Genomic DNA, 19,317 nt, shown 5'->3' with positions numbered 1-19,317 from the left:
CAATATTAAAAAACCAAAACCTTGAAAATCTATTGAAGAAACATGTATTTCATAATTAAAGTGTTGCGTAAAACGAATTCTTTCAGTCACGCATAGTGATATAGTCGGTATCACCCGCAACATAATTTCGGATCAAGGCTGAACGAGATATCAATACAATCCAGATCATCGAAGTTCGTGAACCTGAACACAACAAGATTTTTAAATCGAGGTCATGTCGAAAATCACGCAGCGGACGAAAGATTTCTCGCGACGTTCATCCCAGAAAGTAACAGGCCTCATTACTCGCAGACCAAAAATATTCGTCCTTTTTAGAACAGTTGAGTAAATACACCGGGTATGTAACGCGAAAAACGTTGTTGTATTTTACGTATCTGGCAATCATCAGAATTATCATCCCCGGCACGATCGGTCACGTGACTTTACGCAACGACGGTGGCAAAGTCCGAAACATATCAAATAGCCGGAGCGGCAAAAGGCGAGACGTCAGAATAGAATCGCATCATGATTCGTCGCGCAGTGATAGTGAACTTCGTTTTGGCGGTTGTGCTTGCTCAGACGCAGCCGACGTGCAAAAATGTGTTCGACTATACCGTGTGCAGTTCCGTCGAAGGTGTTTTAACCGAAGTAAAGCAACGAAGTCATCACGATCGTTTGGAAATATTCAACTTCGATTTGACGTCGATTGAACCCGGAGCGTTTAAAAATGTCTCACTGGTAACTCTGTACCTGTCTGCCGGAAATCGAATTTCCAATTTGCAACCTGGAGCATTCGCTGGCCTGCCGAACCTGAAAAATCTGCACCTTCAAAACAACGCAGTTACGCCGATTCCCGGCTTGTTTCAAGAACTGCCCCACCTGGAAAGATTAACCTTGGCCAATAACAGCATTACCCACATACCGGAAGGGACTTTTAACGAACTGTCGCAATTGAAAGAGTTGATACTGGATTGGAATCTGATCACCCACGTACCGGAAGAGACTTTTAACGGACTATCAGAATTGACAAAGCTGAGCCTGGATAAGAATCCGATTGAGACGATAAATCAAACGACATTTTCTGGTCTTCCGAAGCTGACTTCTCTGGCGGTAGAGCGCAGCGAAATAACTACTTTCGCTCCCAACTCGTTCGAAAGCCTCGCGGAATTAAAAAATCTTTACTTAAACTGGAACAATATCGGAGAACTGCGAGCCGAAACTTTCAAAGGTTTGAGCAAGCTTGATTTTCTCTCCATTTCCGACAGCGCCGTAACGACCGTTCATGACGGGGCGTTCAGAGGATTGCCAAAACTGACCGTGTTACTGCTCGACCAGAACAATATATCCACGATTCTGTCGGGCACTTTTATCGGACTAAGCAGTTTATACCATCTGGGTCTTGACAACAACGAGATTTCAGTAATAGAAGCTGGTGCGTTCGAAGGCCTCTCGTCAATATCGCACATAAGCTTGGTCAACAATAAAATCGCAACACTGCCGAGTGGCTTGTTCGCTGGACTCACAAAACTGGATTCACTCTGGCTGGTTAATAACACTCTAACTGCAATTGACCGAGCCGTAGTTCAGCTGCCAAGTTTCGCGAGAGTTATCTTCGAGTTCTGAATTATTATCGCGCGCTACTTCCCGCGTTAAAATTGAGTCTACCGAAATGGTCGATCTAATTAAGAAAGTTATGGTTAATCAACAATTGTGCAACATGCTAGATAAAATCTTTGAGTAAATAATTTCTCGTACGATGTCTCTACTACCTTCTGAAAATATCTGATACTTTCCGGTTCAGGTTCACGCAATCAGCTTTATCGATACCACGCGAGAATATCTCCGAGTCGAAATTTAGACCCTCGTCTAATTTCGAAGGGGAAATTTGTCGAGGGGGAAATGACTCGAGGAATTAATGTGACAATGGTTTTTGAATTAATTCGTAATCAGTACCGAATTAACTAAACTTAACACGAGTTAACGTGAATTAATTTTTACTACCGTAGGAGATTGTTGAGAATTATTTTGGGCTAAAATGAATTAATTGGAAATACAAAAATTGACTTGGATCATTCAAATTAATTCAAATTATAAAATTAACGTGTCGATTGAACCCCGAGTTGTTGCTCCCTCGAATTTGTCACTGTAAATTATGTGAAATTATATGCATGTGATGTTACGTAATCGTATATTAGTACATGTAATCTTGTTAAATTTTATCCAAGTTCACGAAATTCTATAAATATATGACGTAAATAATATATTACGGTTACATGCGGAATCATAAAAAGATATAACTCAATCATTACCGTAGTCATGATTATTGCAATTATAATTGACAACCTATCGCTGTGTTTCGTAATGATTAGTGCATTCCGAATCCATTGCTCATTACTTTAGTAACGAATAATGCAATTTCAATCCATTATCCATTACTTTGGTAATAATTAATGTAACTCAAATTCATTTTTCATACTCTGACAATTACAAAATACATGGCACAAACAGCCTATTAGTTTTTCGATAAGCAAATCAAAGTATTTTTCAAATCTATAATCCGACAGCTAACCTTACGCATTTCTTGTATTGTTTTTCCGACACATTTCTCTCGTACGAATCCAGGATGAACGAAGATAATGTGGAAATTATATCAAACCGTAAGCACGCACACTCCTCGTCGGGGAATTATCACGAGTTCCAAACATTCGACGTAAAAACCTTCGATTCCGTTTCTTACACAGTCAAGATCGTTTCTACAAGTAAATCTCGAGACCATGACTTGAAATAAAAAGTTCTCCGTTACAAGTAATTTTACCGCTACCACTATCGATAAGTTTCTTCTTACTATAGCGATATTGTAAATATATAAATCCATTACACGATTACCACTAATTATGAAATCATGTGTCAAGTCCGAATCACTTGCTATGCCGCTCAAGCGACGTCACAAAAATTTTATAACAATAAGTTATTAAACTTCGAACAACAACACCCCCATACTTGACTAGCTACGCTCGATAATACATGTAACGTATAGAGAAAATAACAATAAAAACTGACGACAATCACTAACAATGCATTACATGTATATGTGTATATTTATTGACTCGAAATTTCGACGACCTTGTTCCTCTCGAATAAATATTAGAAAAAAAAACCGGTATCAGAAAGCACGAAGCGGAATTTTCGAATGACGTGTAAAAGAGTCGATGCTCGAATTCTCCATCGCGCATCAGCGGCGACTGCAGAGTTGCTGGACCGGTTGGCCAAGCGATGCCGGTCGGAAACGCCTAACTCGGCACAGCCCCTGAGGCCCGAAGGAGTTCCTCTCAAGTTGTAACTTAAAACGAACCTTAACCCCGGTGTTTGGGTATTGGCACAATAGAGCGTGCAGCATCCCGACGGGTGGCCCGGAGCCCTGGATGCTGGTACAAAGAACCGAAGATGAAAGCCGCGAGGCGGAGCCGAGGTTAAAAAGTCTCCAATAAGGAGAGAAGCCCCCTTCGACGATCCGGCGAACAGGTGGGCACGATGCCGGCATTTACGCGAGCCGAAAGCCGCAGTTTCTTCAAACTCGAATCTCGCGCGAACGCACCAAGGTACGGATCGAGCTTTTTCTCCTGCCCAAGAGGGTGGAAAAGTTCCAAGACGAATTCCCGGAACCGCATTCACCCTCGCAGTATCCGGTACTCGTACCTAACAAGTGCTTCACGAAGACGCGACGAGTCCGAAAAAGGTTTTTCCCGGCTGGAAATCCACCCCGCATATGGATGAAATTTTTTTACCGTCGCGGTCGGCTCGCCAAGCCAACCGAAAATTATGGTCGGAGGTTTTTCCGGGGTACGGGCTTCGCGTAATACCCCGGTAAAAAATACCGTCCTCCGTAGAAGGTAGATTTGCCGTCGTCTTAAGTCGCGTCGAAGGTAGAAATTCACGGATTATCGGAAAGGTTTCCGTATCTTTGTAGCGAAATAAAGTGTATTTAGTTGCTCGTTTCTTCGGGCTAATACCTCTAAGTACGGTGTTATAAAATCGAGGACATCCTCGCTGAAGCGGAGAGCCAAGGAACGAGGTATAAGAAGAACCGGGAACCGGACACGAACGAGGTGGTGGACGGGCGTGTGGGTCAATTTTTTTACTGCGAGGTAAGCTAGTTGCGAGGGCCTGTCCTCGGCGTCGTAAAGGTTGACGGGAAGGGCGAACCTTACCTGGTATGCGGGGTGGAAAAGGTCCCTGCGCGTACCTTGTATCCCCGTAGCATAACGCGCTTACAAGACGAGCCATAATACCCATACCGACAAAGATTATAAAGACCATGCGGCAATAAAATTAAGATTGTTTAAGAACGAATTGAAAAGACTCCGATTCTACGACTCGGAACGTTGTAAAATCCCAAACGCTCCACCAGAAACCCGTCCTGACCTAATCTCTGCGGCTCGAAGACGCGGGCCACTTTGGAAAATTAAGAAACGGGACACCGGACAAACAAACAAATCGGAAAAACCGTTCAAATATTCTACACCCCAAGTGACAAAGTTCAATTAAACACCAACGTCTGCATCCTACCTCCCGACACGGCGTTTCATTCTCCCTGCCATTTTTGGAAAAACTGTCTCCGCGCGTGATAGGAATATTGTTCGGATGCGACGCGAATAATTGCGTTGTCATCGATTACGTCGAAATTTAACGATTATCGTCATGTTCCCTGAGATTGGGTCTATAGGTACCGGGAGAATTCCCGGAAGATGAACGATAATGCGAAGACCTCTTCGCCTGCCGATAGGCAATTAAGGTTACATCTGGTATACTTACAGCGAGTAAGATGTCACTTCGGTTGCCCATCTGTCGGAGAAACCCTCGTAATCGTAAACCCTCTAGGTTTCTAGGATTCAACAAATAATATACCAACACTCGGTTCGCACGGATGAAAGACCGTTGGTTTTATTTTCTTCTTTTTTTCTTCTTTTTGTTTTTGCTTTTTTATCCATCGCTTCGAAAACCGTCAAGTTTCGTACAATAATTAAAATACTAAAAAAAAAAAAAAATTGTTGGGCTCAATTAATTAGTCGTATAAGGTAAATTTTGATATAGAAGAAGAACGGAGTAACGGAATATCTAAGAGGTAATTTCGTTTTAACCGCGGTCAACGCGATGAGAAACATTGATTATGTTATCCGATGACCGGGGTGTCGGGTAGACGAGTTTATGTGAAATAAAAACGGAGCCGAAAGTTTTACCGCGGCTGGTCGGACCTGACTTGTAAATCAGTTTGCGTCATATTTAATGATTGTTGTGACGTAAAAGGCACCGCCGTGACTAATCGCGGAAGCCGATCCGACGCGGAAACGAAGACAGGAGTTTCTCGTTCAAGGGAAAGAAAACGCCCTTGGCGACAATCGGCTGTTACGGAGGCGTCAAACTCGCCCAAAAGAGAAACATAACGACTTACGGTAGTGCGGCGATGTGCGGCAGTAACGGCTGTAAGTGCCGCAATAGTCGCCGCTCAGGACGATCTGTAACGTCTCCATTACGTCGCAACCATTATTACGGAAGAACGTCTGCGGGCTTCCGTCTGCACAATGAGAAACGCAAGCCGTGCCTCGCTGCATTATGCAACGACGCTCGGATTTGGGTGTATCTCTTCGTAACGAGTACCACACAATGTCGGCGGAGTTGAGAATGAAGGGAATAAGAATGCGATCGTAATCACGAGGAGTGAGGAAATTTCTATCCGCAAGACGTCGATGATTGCCCGCAGAGGCGAGAGTTGAAAATCGGTCGCGTGTCGTCGGCTCGAAAGTGAGAAATTAACAAGCGTTTTCGTAACGACAGAGCTTGACGAACGCGTTGTGCACACAACGTATTTACGATTCGTTCGTACGTCGCAGACGCACGCGCATATCATATGCCGAGGTATTTTACGCTCGCCTATAAATACGCGCTAATATACGTCAACAGCTCGGCGCTCGACGGATATGATTGTACGAGTAACGCGTCGTAAAGCTAAACGCGTGTAAATTTTAGTTCGGTGGTTTGTCCGAGGCGCCATGCAGGTTGCCGGAGTCGGTTGTACGCGTGTAGTTACAAGCTTTATTCCCGCAGGCAATAAGTCATACGAAGCTGCTTGCGCGGGTAGGTTTAACAACGGGAACGAAGAATACAATTTTATCTCGAGACGAAAATCTCCGCAACGCGACTGCGAAGCGAACGTCTCGTTTAGTTACAGAAATTCCCCTTATCTCCGGTTAGTTTTACCTGCTCGCAACGCGCGCTCTCTGATAATTCCGCTTTGGTACGTAGAAAAGCCGCACGAGATGCGTCCTGAGACGAAAGAATCCGGCGTAGGTTAACCAACTTACGTTTTTTAAGAAGGCTGTAACGGGGGGCGAAAGCTGCGGCGACGGAACGTCGACTTTTCATTTCCATACGATTTCTCGATACGATTTCCTACGTTTCGAATCTGAAAGAGGCCGCAGATATTCCCATGACCGTTAGACGTTCGCCCGAGTTCAATCCCGAGAAGTCGGGATCGAGATTCGAGAGGAACTGAAACTTTCCTATCGCAAGTTTCACCGCTCGTCGTGGGAAACGCGAGCGGGCGAGAAAGAAACTGACGAGAAATCTGACGTTCGGTCAACTCTGTCAAGGTGAGTTTCTCGCGGTGTTCTCGTAGTTAAAAATTTAAGTAAAAACAACGCGATCGAAGGAAAGGCGCCGGGAATGCAAAAGCATACGATACGATATAGGTTGCATGTAAGAACTCGAGGAACGCGAAGCTGCGGTGAGAAATTGTGCGCCGTTAGTGAGAACGGTTAATTTCACGACGAACCTAATGATAATTTCTCGAAATTATATCAGCGGTCCATTACGCGGCCGCGTCTCTTCCCTCACAGTTCCGCCACTCCCGGATGAGTATAGTTGAACAGTTTCAGGAGAACCTCGAGAGTTCTAGACAGCGGCGAATGGCTTTTAGCCACTAATTTTATGTAAAGTTATGACGGCTTGCAAGCTCCGCGGTGAGCTGTTGAGCAGTGCCCAACGGTGTTGTAACCTCGAGCCGAAAGCTGAAGCCCTCTCGGCACTCCGAGGTGCCCTATAAACGTGTGCGTCTTTGGCCGAGCCATGCACCAAAAAACGAGAACATTGATACGAATGTGGCTGCATTCTGGAAAAGCGATTGAAAAGGAGGGTGTAAAAAGGAAGAGCGCAGCGATCAAATCGTCGGCACTGAGAAAAATTTCATTTGTTAGGGTATAACTGGAAAAATTCAGTAAAACAGGTATCGTTGAAAAAACTGTCTGAATATCGTTGGAATTGGGAAAAACGAGGTACGCCTAACCATTTTGCGCTATCCGAGATGAGGCCGAAAATTTAAAGGGGATAATTATACCGATGGTTGTTAATAAGGGGTCTTTGTTGCTGATTAAATCAATTTACTCGGTAGGTATAAATCAAGAATATCAAAGTAGGCGAGACTGATTTGTTAAGTTTGATGCAAATTCTAGGGTCTTTCGACTCGTATAAATCTGTAACGATTATAAGTCGTCGTTCGAGACTCGGGATAACGAATTACCGTCAAGCCATACGAGTAAACGTAGACGATGCGATTTTCGAAAGGCCGCATTCCCGAGCAAATTAATTGAGGTTACGGGTATTTCATGCATACATACAAACGTGCGTGCGTAGGTGTACATAGATGTAAGGTACAGGCCCTTTTAAATGTCAGGCTGCAGCGTGCGAGAACGGGACACGAGATGGGTCTCACAATCAGATAATACAATTTCGATGTGTGTCTTGTGTGCATCGAGAAGGATAAACCTCGACCCGTCTCGCGGAGACTCTCGAGAGTTTATGGTCGTGTCATAAAATGAAAAAGAAGCACGAGAGGAAAAAAGAGAAGAAGAAAAAGAAGGAGAAGAGGAAGATGAAAAAGCACAAACACACGGGAAAGAGGATGCCACGCTGCAGAGGAATAAAAGGAAATAGAAATAGAAAACATCTTTACAGTCTGATCATTAAAGCAGCGCTTTAACGGCAACGAAGATGTCCGCCAATTAATGGCCGTCGAGTCGAAGCCAAGACGGCTTGGCCGAATGCGGCTCGGAGATATATTAAACACAGTCGTGCCTCAATGAATTATCACACATCCACGTGTCCGGCGTTATTGCGTCAAACCACACATACGAGGGTTAATATTTATTCGAAATCGTAAGACGGCGCGATCTCTCTCGAGATTCGTGCTGCGTTTAAGAATTAATCGAGATAACGAAGACGATGAGAAAATCGCGCTTGGATGTTCGGACGCAGGTGGCATCCGAATCGACAATCTGTCGCGAGCGGAGGAATTTTTATTCGCGGTTAATAAATTTAAAAAAAACGCACGGCTGGCTTCGTTCTTCGATAGGTCGATACCGTAGTTCAAACGGGAAAAAAAAGAAAAAAAGACAGTTCCAAGAATCGTTGATTGGAAATCGTTTTTTCACTCATCGCAAAATTTCTCCACCCAAATGTGACACGCGCCATTTTTTTTTTTCTTTTCTACATTTCCTTCATTCGCGGATCGGAGAAAATCGCGTCTTTCGACAGAGACGATATTGCGGTTTCGTTCGTTTCCTCAAAACCTCAACAATTTTTATACCTATAATACATTATATATGGTAAAAATCTAACTCACACGGCTGAGCTAATAATTATCTTTTCTTTTTTTTTAACCCGTAAGACTGCGACACAGACGGAGACGCAGCGAGATTCGAAATTCCGATTCACAGTGAATCACGGTCGGCCCATCAAGAGAGGATAATTACGGTAGCGAGTGGCATTTATGTATACCGGACATTCCGCAGCGGATTTTAACAAACTACGGGTCACACGCGCGGCGGGCATTAATACTGTAATCATCGTCATCATTTTAATTATTATTACTATTATTGTTATTATTATTATTACAATGTTATTTTTACTGTTGTTATTATTGCCTACATGATCTGGCGGAAAAACAGGCCGCAAAAAGAAATTCAAATTAAATTACCACAGCCTTACGTGTGTGCTTGTACAGCACACTCGCGTATATAATCGTATACATGTACGTTGAGCAACATAGGTATGCGATGTAACCATGTAGGTATGGGTATACTTAGATGATGGGAAAGAGATAAGTTTGACGTGTATGAAAACGCGCGCGAGTTTATTGTACCCGTGGTGCGGGATGGACCCATGTTATTTTTACAGCTGTCAATAAATTTTCAGTTTACTCGCTACACAATTTATTTATCCTATAATATACAATATATGTGTATATTAGAAATATATATATTTTTTTTTAAATATGTACACGGATCCCGGGCTTCTTCCGTGATTTGAGAGCAGAAACTCGACTACCGAAAATTCAATCTTATGTCGAACGGGTGAAATGATTAAAATCGCACTACAACGCAGGTGATGAATAATTATTTTACAACGCGAAACTCACGCGCGATGTTACATATAAAATGCGTCAACGGACTGACGGGTGGGGTACATGTGTTACAACGCTGCATGTTAAGCGAAGACGAAACGTAGAGAGAAGTCGATAGAAAACTACGAGAGAGAGGGAGAGAGAAGAAAAAAAAAACAATTAACGACCCGATTAACAGTTCTCCCGATCTGGGTATAAATGCATAGTAATTTATACAAGAGGTAAGAAATATAGGTGGATATATACATATACATATAATATAAGCCTATATATGTTAAATGTATATGTATCTGGGTATAGAGTACGAAATTGTTATTTTTGTTTGTTTTTTTTTTTTTGTTTACGAAATTTAAAAGATCGCCGCCGGAGTTTACAGCATTGAAAACGAAAAGAAGAAATATATTCCTGGCAAATTAACGATGCGCATATTTTACATCGGCGAATGGTGATCGGACAAATTATGAAAATTATACATACATGTATGAGGTATATGTTAAAGGCGCAGCCGACAGTCATGGATCTATGTCGAGACTGTAATCGGTGCGTGCGATGTTTGGTCTGAAATTTTTAATCCGTTTGACAGAAAGCCCCGAGTAAGTGTACGACGATCGTAGTTTTTAGAAACAAATAAAACGAGGAGTCGATCATTTTTTTATGAGCAGAAAAAAAAAAAAACGTCGTAAACGATATTGTAAAGCAGATGTGACGATCGTATTTCCTGCTCTTACGTTAGGTTCGGAATATTCCTGTTTAGCAAACGTTAGGAATACATACAATATTTTATATATATATATATATATGTCAGGGTTAACATATTATTGCTAAATTTTTCTTTTTAATACATAATCGAGTAACTATAATTTCATTAGAAATATCGTCAAGTTTTGAACGGTTCATCAAATAGTCGCAGTACATCGAGTTCCTGTCAAATTACTATATTCTAACAGGCTACGACTGATTTCTAAATATTGGTAAAGAGACGGAAGAAAAAAAAAACAGAAATAATTAAATATTATAATCTAAAGCTTAGAAACGAATTTTTCGCTTCAAATCGAGCTAAACTGATGAAAAATCTGGTAGATAAGATCAATTGAACTGAGTCGTGGGTTATTTAGTTGAGAAAATTAATTGTTTTTCGAATGTAATGGCGCGGATTTATTTCGATAGTAATTGATTCGTGTCATTATTAATTGCTGATCACAAATTAATATCGGTACAATATTGAATGTTAAATATTTAACACTACCGTCTTGTCTCTCTGTGCGAAAAAAAGGGTCGCAGTGAAATTATAGAGAATATTAGTTCCTAAATAAAAAAATGAACCATCGTACAGTGGAAACGTTTTTAATATTAGTATTCCTTTTTTCTTCTTCAATTTCATAAAGGAAAATCATCGCAGCTCAACACACGAATGATACCAAATACGTGACGATTAAATCGTGTTACAGAATTAACGAAGAAGCGTCGATTCTCGACTCGCCATTGCAATGCGGCTGATTTGCGTCGAACTTTGACCGACCCTTGCCGAGAATCTTTATTGCTCGAACTCGACTTGGCGGACGACAATATTGTACACAGGTACGCCGGTATTGACGTAGGACGTACTAAAGGCCATTCAACGATTCCTAGGAACCGAAATGCCGAGTAGAAACTGTAAAAAATTTTCCTAGCATGGTCGTGGGGTGAATATCTAAATTGTTGCTCCACGTAGCTGTGCCAAAGTCTTTTTCCCAAACTTATTTTGTGCGACTATGGAGCGTTCCACGTCAACTGCAGCCATTTAAAATTTGACGCTATTCGTGGGTTTCATATCAGCGTACAATCGACACGAAATGGTCCGACGTCGATGTTGGCATTTTTATCAAATAGTAGCACCAATGCTGATTGATTTCTTACGTTTGTAAATTTTTTTCCAACAGTCGGTCCCACGATCAAATATATGTAACGTACTTGAAGTTGAGTGAAAATTTGTGCATTTTAAATGGCAAACTCGACAGATCTTGCGAGAGGATTGAGGGCTGAAACAGAGCTTTTAACGAAATTTCTGTTTATTTGTTTAAAATCAATTTCGAGGGCGTCCCGGTCACGTTTCGATATAGTCGAAAATAAGGATCACCCTAATACGAATACATTACTGGTAATGTACATCGGAAACAAAGATGTAAGAGGGTCCCAAGAAAAGGATATCGTCTATCCGCTCTGTTCGGCCATTGTCAGGTTTCGCTTGCTGGTCGACAAATGAGTTGATGTAAATATCGAAGGCACGCATGCACTAGGAGCAATGAAATTTGTTTGTTGAGTAGAAACGGGCAATAATAGTAGAACGAGAATTGCCGGACCCCCGCAGGTAAGCCAAATTGTTTTCGACACGAAGAGATAATTATTCATCGGCGCATGGTGCGCATCGATACAGTTAGGGTCAAGTTCAACTTGAGAATAACCGAAGTGATCGGGATGTGGGGCACCGATAACTCAGGTAGAAGTTATACGACAGGAGGATGGGAACGAGTGAAATTTCCATTGGGGTGGTAAAGTTGTCCCTCGAAGAAATGTGAAAACCCGAACAAAGGACCCTCGACAGCTGGACTCACCCTCTACGGGTATACTTTATGCTTTCGCACCATTTTGCCGAGCGGTACTCCGCCATTTTTAATCAATATTCAATGGCAAATTGCAGGGTCGTTCGGATTCTCCGTACGCAGGGTACTCCCTCCCATCGGTGTGTACACAACAGACCCTCGAGATGGGTGTTGTTTTATGGTCCTGAAAGTTTACAACTTACTATTTAAAATCCGGCTGGTTTTGCAGACGTCTACTTGCACGCCGATCTTAGGCCTCGATATTGTGAATAACGTTTACAACCTTCCGACGATTCGCGGTGATGTTTTAAGCCGAATTCGACATCGTGGAAAAAGCTTGAATTTTCCAAGGGGCAGCTTTCGCACCTCACGGTGTGTAATTCCAAAGCCATTAGGCCAGCGTTAAGCCGTGCAAGCGGAGTGAGTGTAGGTTATTACACATACCGATAAAGGTTTTCGTTTATACGTGTACAGAACGGATTTTTCTCTCTTGCGAGATGTACAGTTTAAATTATTACGGCATGCGCTTTGATTTGTAAGGAGATAAATTTACAGAAGCCATTTTTACCTTGGTATTTTAACTGTTTTCTCCCCCGTATTCCGTTATACCCATTGTTATTCGCACGCCTACTGGTACGAGACAATTGGTGTAATTAGTTGGCCCTAATTGCGAGTTAATTAAATTTGACTCCGCTTAACTCGGTACCTTGTTTATACACTGCCAATTAAAATATTTAATTGAACGGTACGCGTACGAGGTGGGCGAGATATAACGTTCGAGATGTGACCGATATGAGTCGTAAACCGAATTGCCACGGAGGTTTCTTAGCTGCTTTCGCGTTTAATCTTGCCGGAAAATAAGAGGAGGGGGTTGGAAAAAAATTGTTTAGACGTTAATGGAATTACATATTTCGCTTAAATTGCGTCCGCATCGCGGCGGTAAAAGTACCGCCTACAAATCGTTGATCGAAAATAAATTTATGGAAATAGAAAACACGAGCGAAAACTGTACAACTTGTACGTACAACGCGGTGAAAACATACATTTATAACACAACGTTACATATCTCTTCTACATCTCTCGAATCGTTATCTGACCGTCGGTTGTTTTATCTCTGTACTCTATGTTACAGTTTAATACCTCGTGTATAATACCAAAGTAAAGTTTTCAGCTAATTCAAAGCGTGTACGATCGATCCTACTGCAGAAACAACCTAAACTTACAATTTATCTCTCACGATTCGTTTTTCCCCTAGTATATTCCTATTTTTAACTTTTCACGACGTAATTTAACATGTCAAATCCGCAAGCACGGATAATTTATCGATTCAAACAAAAGATTTGATTGTTTCTATGGAAGTAATTACATTTCAAATAGACAATCAAATTTGTGCTGAGGACTGTTGAAATAAATATTTTTCCGGAGTTCGTTTTTTTTTTCTTTTTTTTTTCAAGACAGAAAAGTGCAATGTACGTACAACAGAGTTTCGTCTGAAATAAGTAAATACGGTTGTTGATGTACACTGAATATTTGTATGAAAACGATATTTTTTTTTTCTTCTTCCGTTTAATCAACAGCAACTGTCGCAATTGTAAGCAAATATCTGTCTTAAATAATCGAGATTACCGTACGTGCCTCGGTAAAATCTAAACGAATTTTCGACCGTCAGAACCAGTTTTTAGCTTTATACACCCTAAAAAAGAGAAGACGAAATGTATGCGCCATTTATGTCTGACCCGAAATTCTGGTTTGAGAGCACAACGCGAACGCCAAAGAAAAGGCGTGCTTGATGCCTGATCTTGGATTCAACGTTGATTTTTGTAATAATTTTTTCCTCTTCTTCGTTCCTCAGTTATTTTCATATCGGAAATATTTCTATCAATTTGGGATATTTAGCTACAATCTATGAGATGCGCTTCTGCACGGCAAAACTATTCTCTATTCGAATGAAATGCAAAAAACATGCATACTCATTCTGGTTTCTCCTGAGAGTCACCTAAAATAACCGCAAGTACGGTCTCATATGTATCCTAATAGCCATAAGTATGGATATAATAACATAAATATTAAAATGAATCCAGTCGAACCGTCGAACCGTACACTGGGAAAAATTTCATTTATTGCAGTAACTAGAAAAATTGAGTAAAACAAGTATCGTTAAAAAAAACTGTCCGAATATTGTTGGAATTAGGAAAAACGAGGTACTCCTAACCATTTTGCGCTATCGTCGATTCTTTTTTGGTTATTGCAACGCCGAATCAGTTTATTCGGTTTACTCTACTTTTTTAGTCAAACAAGGCTTTAACGTCAATTTATCGTTGCACAAGCGTTAAATCATCGCAACAGTTACGCGAAAATCTAGCAACAGTGATCGTAACGAGAAAGAATAGCAACGGATACTAGACTTTCCGGTAAGAGCTAGAAAACTAATTTTCATTTTCTACCTAGAACTATATTCTTCGATTGTGGTAAATGATGAAAATAGTGAAAGACTGAGCGGTAACCGGAACTAAAAGTTTCTCCCAGTGTACCAAACGATTTATATTTTATCAAAACAAGGCAAAGATACGAGTATTCTTTCTTCTACGGGTGATTCGTAGATGAAAAACAGTCTTTTTTTCTACGCACACGCAGGTACGAGGCACCTCTTGGGTCGACCAATAAAGAATCCGCACACGTACGATACATCAGGGGGATTTTTAGTCCGGCAAAACGTAACATTCAGACCACAATTAGTCCAGAGAAATGATAAAAAACCTAAAAAATAATTAAATAAAAAAAAAAAAAAAAAATTCCTCCTAATCTCAAAGAGTACGTAACGCAAACACCGACGAGGAGATTATCCGTGAGTAAAATACGCAGCGAGCAGCGTAGCGGAAATCGAGCTCCGCCTCGAGTTGTCCTCGAAGCACTTCGTAGGCGGAGCGTACATTCTGACATTCGGTCCTTCCGGTGGAAATGGATCGACGATGAGGGTGTAATAAGGACGGATTTTGTATCGGTGGACACGCGGAAAACGGAGGCGATAAACGCCGAGAATATATATTTGTTGTAAACTTTTCACACCTCGTCAATTGTCTCGAGTCAATATTTTGACACGACGAAGGTTAATCGTCTGGGATACGGGCCATTACCCACGGATAATCCGCACGAACTTATTATAGTATACGAGGGTCTTAAGCGGGGCGAAAGGCTCCAAAATTTGATATGATCAATGGGGCGTTATATTGAAAATATGTTACGCGGTCAGTCAATGTTTGCAAACTTATTTTTGGTATGAAATTATACGCATCATTGACGTGAAAACGACGCACTTGACGCAATTTTCAAAATAAATAATCAGAGACTTTTTTTTCCGACGCGTACAGGGTTTGATATTAGTAAAAAATAAGTGACATTTAACGCGGTTCGTAAGAACCGAATATTCCATGTCATTGTGGACGAGAAATATTTAAATAGGAAAAAATTTTGATTCTTGCGTGTCTCGATCTAAGATCGGCACAAACATTTGCAGAAGCTTGATGAACTGTTCCTGATTTTCAAACGATTTCATCGTTTCTTCCGCAGATTCTATTTTTTGATGGCGCCTTCGAAGACCGACGAATGCCAACGTTAAGGGAGTTCTAACCGTACGAGAATTAACGACTCAAATTTCGTTGAGTTTATTTTGGGTAGTAAAAGCAAGTCTAATAATAATTGATAGGTATTCCAAAATTGTTCGCCACTACCCATGACGTTGGAAGAAATTCCAAAAAAAAAAAAAATGGATTTCATGCTTGACAGATCTTGGAAATGTTTAGAGTATATGTAAAAAGCTTTCTCAATAACACGACGCGACGTCGCCAAGCTCTGTCAAATCAAAACCGAACTTCAATTCTTAACAAAATTTTATCTCAATGTCGTGAGCCAGGTTCACTTGCTCGATGAATCTACCAGAGAGTATTCGAAAAAAGTATCACCTCATTAAATTGACTAAATATAAATTGATATTTCGTGTTTATAAGTATATTTCGTTGAATTGATTTTTTTTTTTTACTATTTTCAAACAATTGTTTCATTAACTTTGATTAATTTTACAAATGGCATTTTTTTAAAAAAAGGAAAAAGGTTTCTCTAAGCGTATATGTCGCAGATTGCCTGATTCACGCGTACAACTTGACGAGATCTCGACATAATTATTGCAATCGGCCTTTATATAATTTGTAGAATATATCATCCAAGCACTGAGACACTAAACGTGATACATTATACAAAGTATAATATATGTATGCTTGTCGTGCAGAGTATAAAATGTGGAAGGTAGAATGTCACTATTTACCATTATACGTATATACCTTACGCTGCGGAGATAAACTAGGCCGACGTGCGTTCTCCTTCGTAATTGTTACGTCATGCGACGTAGGAGAAAAGCCAGACCAGCCTACAACGACGGGTCGACCCGAGGATCGTTGTTTCAGCGTCAATTTTTATTTATTACAGATCTGCGTTTGAAACTTTATTAGAATTCAATCCTCAATTTGGACGTTCCTGTAATACCAGAATTTAAGAGTCCGAGCTTCTCACTCGGCAACGTGCTTACAAAGTTATCTGCACGCTGCGGAGAGTCTGACGAATAAAGCAGCCAATTTAGCGCAATCGACGCACGGCTGGCGCACTTGTTGTATTAATAAATAAAGGTATAGGTCAACTTTACAACGTCGAAAAAATATTCGCGGGTGTACGATTGATTTAAAACTTGATATACGGAAACTCGGGAGAGTCCGGAAGTAAACGTAAAACATGGGGATAATCGTCGTATTGTACGCCCGTTATACGTCACGTATGACTTCGTAAAATGTCGGTAAGCGATGCAGTCTGTTTATATCTATTAAGAGGTGCAGCCCACGTTGGGTGTCGTAAATCTGACGAATAACAACAAATGACTCTGTGATTAATTATTGCAATAATATAAGATAAGCCGCAAGATTTTCATTTTAAATTACAATTATATACTCGTCTCTTGATTTATGAACTGCACCAGTCCAACGTTATATATACGCGTGTATTATTATTTACAATTTTATTAGGTACTCGTAATAAAATAATATATTACGTGAATCAACCTAACAGCGTATAAATACAGGGAAAGAGCGAAGAAGGGGGTTATGGACGCTTCTAAGACACACCAGATATACAACGGCACGTATTTTCTTCGCGAGGCAGAAAAGCCAATTTGCAGGATCTCATCGAAATTCCTCAGGATAAAGAGAAGATCGTTACTCGACGCGTAACGATCGAAACCGATACATTCGTACGACTTTGGATGTCGCGGAATTGCCGGTTTCGTATGATTATATTCTCGGAGGCACGGCAGAGCTATGCTTATACAGGTAACGTAGGAAGAGAGAAAAAAAAAAACAACGTTGTTGTCAACTCTAAGTCAAAATTGCCACATCTTCCTCGCACGTAAATCCCCCGGCATTACAAAGAGATACCGAGTAAGAATGTTCAAGCTATCTTTATTCTCCACGTATTAAAACTGATTTTTTTCATACTTGACTTACAACCATTGCTCGTTTATCGTCGCGGTATCTTATTCTTAGCTACAGACCGAACTGTAATTAAACCGTTGACAAGTTTAGCGACGAGAAATGCTTTCGTCGCGGCTCGTAGGTGTAACTTGATGGTTGAAAAAATTGCAAATAATGAAATTCACGGGTGAGTGAGTTCGCAGGTATACATATACCGTGATGTAACACCTCGAGACAAATAAAACAAAAAAAAAAAGAAAAAAAAAAAAAAAAAGAAAAAACATCGTTCGTTCGAGACGTGTAAACACAGCTATGCGAAGAATTTAATTACCAACGATTATCTCCATCGCCCGTTCCTCGGGTGGTTGATATTATAAATTATTATTATTGTTATTATTATTATTAATTACACTCGTAGAATATCTGCGCGCCTCGATCATTCGACCACAGGGGAAAAACTCTTCTTCCTCGAATATGTGGAGTTATTATATACATACACGCGTGTAATACGTACATCAGCGCATTTTTCATCACGGCTGTACAGAGCACAAAATTACAAAGCCTTTGCAAATACAGATCGCGACCGGTGTAGGTATAGACGTTAAGTGTATAGCCAGGGAAAACAAAAGACGCGAAGACGATAGATAAAAGATCCAGCGCGAGATAAGCGCGGCTGTTATGGCTGGCATGATGACGGCAAGTGACGTGCATACCTGCCTGCCATGCTTTTCAGCTGATGATATACCAGCCCCGAAGAGGAACGGATCGTGATAATCGTAATTTCTGTACGGCGTCACGAAAATACATCGTGTTCCGACGTTCACTCCTTTGAAATAATCTGTCATACGAAGAAGTTTCTTCCCAGGCTTCCTCATTTTCATCCGCGACGTACGATTGTATCAGCATTTGCGAGGCGTTTCGGAGTAAAAGACGCGGTATGTCCGATTGCCTATCGCCGAGGGGAAGAAAAATCGGTAAAACAGACCTACCGAGTTATCGCTTTTAAGCTCCTCGCGAGTTAGTTTTCCGCATCTCATGTTCCCGAGCTGTTATTTCGTTGTTTATAATCCATACCGAAGCGTTCAGTCGCCGTATGACTTGACTCGACAGGTCTGTATTACCGATATTCTTTATCCTCGGTGATAGGCAACTCAACGTAACACCCTGCTGATGACCCTGCGGCACTCGGTGTAAAAATATTTCCGGAATAATCGCCGGCGCTCCTCGGCGAAGCATAGACAGCTGTTAAATTGCGTACCGGAAGTGAGTGTGTTATATCGTATATGGCGGGTAAAAGGTTCGGAAGGAGCAGCGAACTTGACGTAACCTATACCTGTACCTTACATATATATACATATATATATATACATACACGACCGGTAGTCGGAGGCGCATTCAATGTGGAAGCTGCAGGGATGAGAGGAAGAAATAGATGAGAGAGTGAGCGAGGGGGGGTGAGGGGGTGAGGTTTGCTTAGGATTAAAGATACATAATAATTGAAGAGCAAGCGGTAATTAATGGGAACTAGGTAAATAATTCATGATTCTCTGTGCCTATACACTCAACGAATTATTGCCTCCTCGAATATATTACTTGAGTGTATAAAGCTGTAATAGTGCGGGTATAAGCGATGAATTATAATACCATCATCGTCCGGAGCTCGTTTCGCGTGTCTGCAAAACGTTGCAAAATTTTAATTATCGACGAGTCGCTATAATTCAATACGCTATAGCTGCATGGCAGTGTCGAGGGTTGAACAAAATCAATCTGCAGCCGTATTCAACTACCTCGGTGT

General features: G+C 41.1%; 1 protein-coding gene across 1 annotated transcript; it reads left to right on the top strand.

The window, feature by feature from the left end:
* The first annotated feature begins 200 nt into the window (after positions 1-200).
* Positions 201-3,061, top strand: LOC124295122 (insulin-like growth factor-binding protein complex acid labile subunit). Its single transcript, XM_046743807.1, has one exon. The coding sequence runs from the start codon at positions 505-507 to the stop codon at positions 1,600-1,602; it is 1,098 nt and encodes a 365-aa protein (XP_046599763.1). The 5' UTR covers positions 201-504; the 3' UTR covers positions 1,603-3,061.
* Positions 3,062-19,317: the final 16,256 nt, after the last annotated feature.

Source organism: Neodiprion lecontei, chromosome 6 (assembly GCF_021901455.1).
Source record: "Neodiprion lecontei isolate iyNeoLeco1 chromosome 6, iyNeoLeco1.1, whole genome shotgun sequence".
In the NCBI taxonomy this organism is placed as follows: Eukaryota; Metazoa; Arthropoda; class Insecta; order Hymenoptera; family Diprionidae; genus Neodiprion; species Neodiprion lecontei.
The sequence above is the reverse complement of the archived record's forward strand: the minus strand, read 5'-3'. Positions and strand labels throughout refer to the sequence as shown.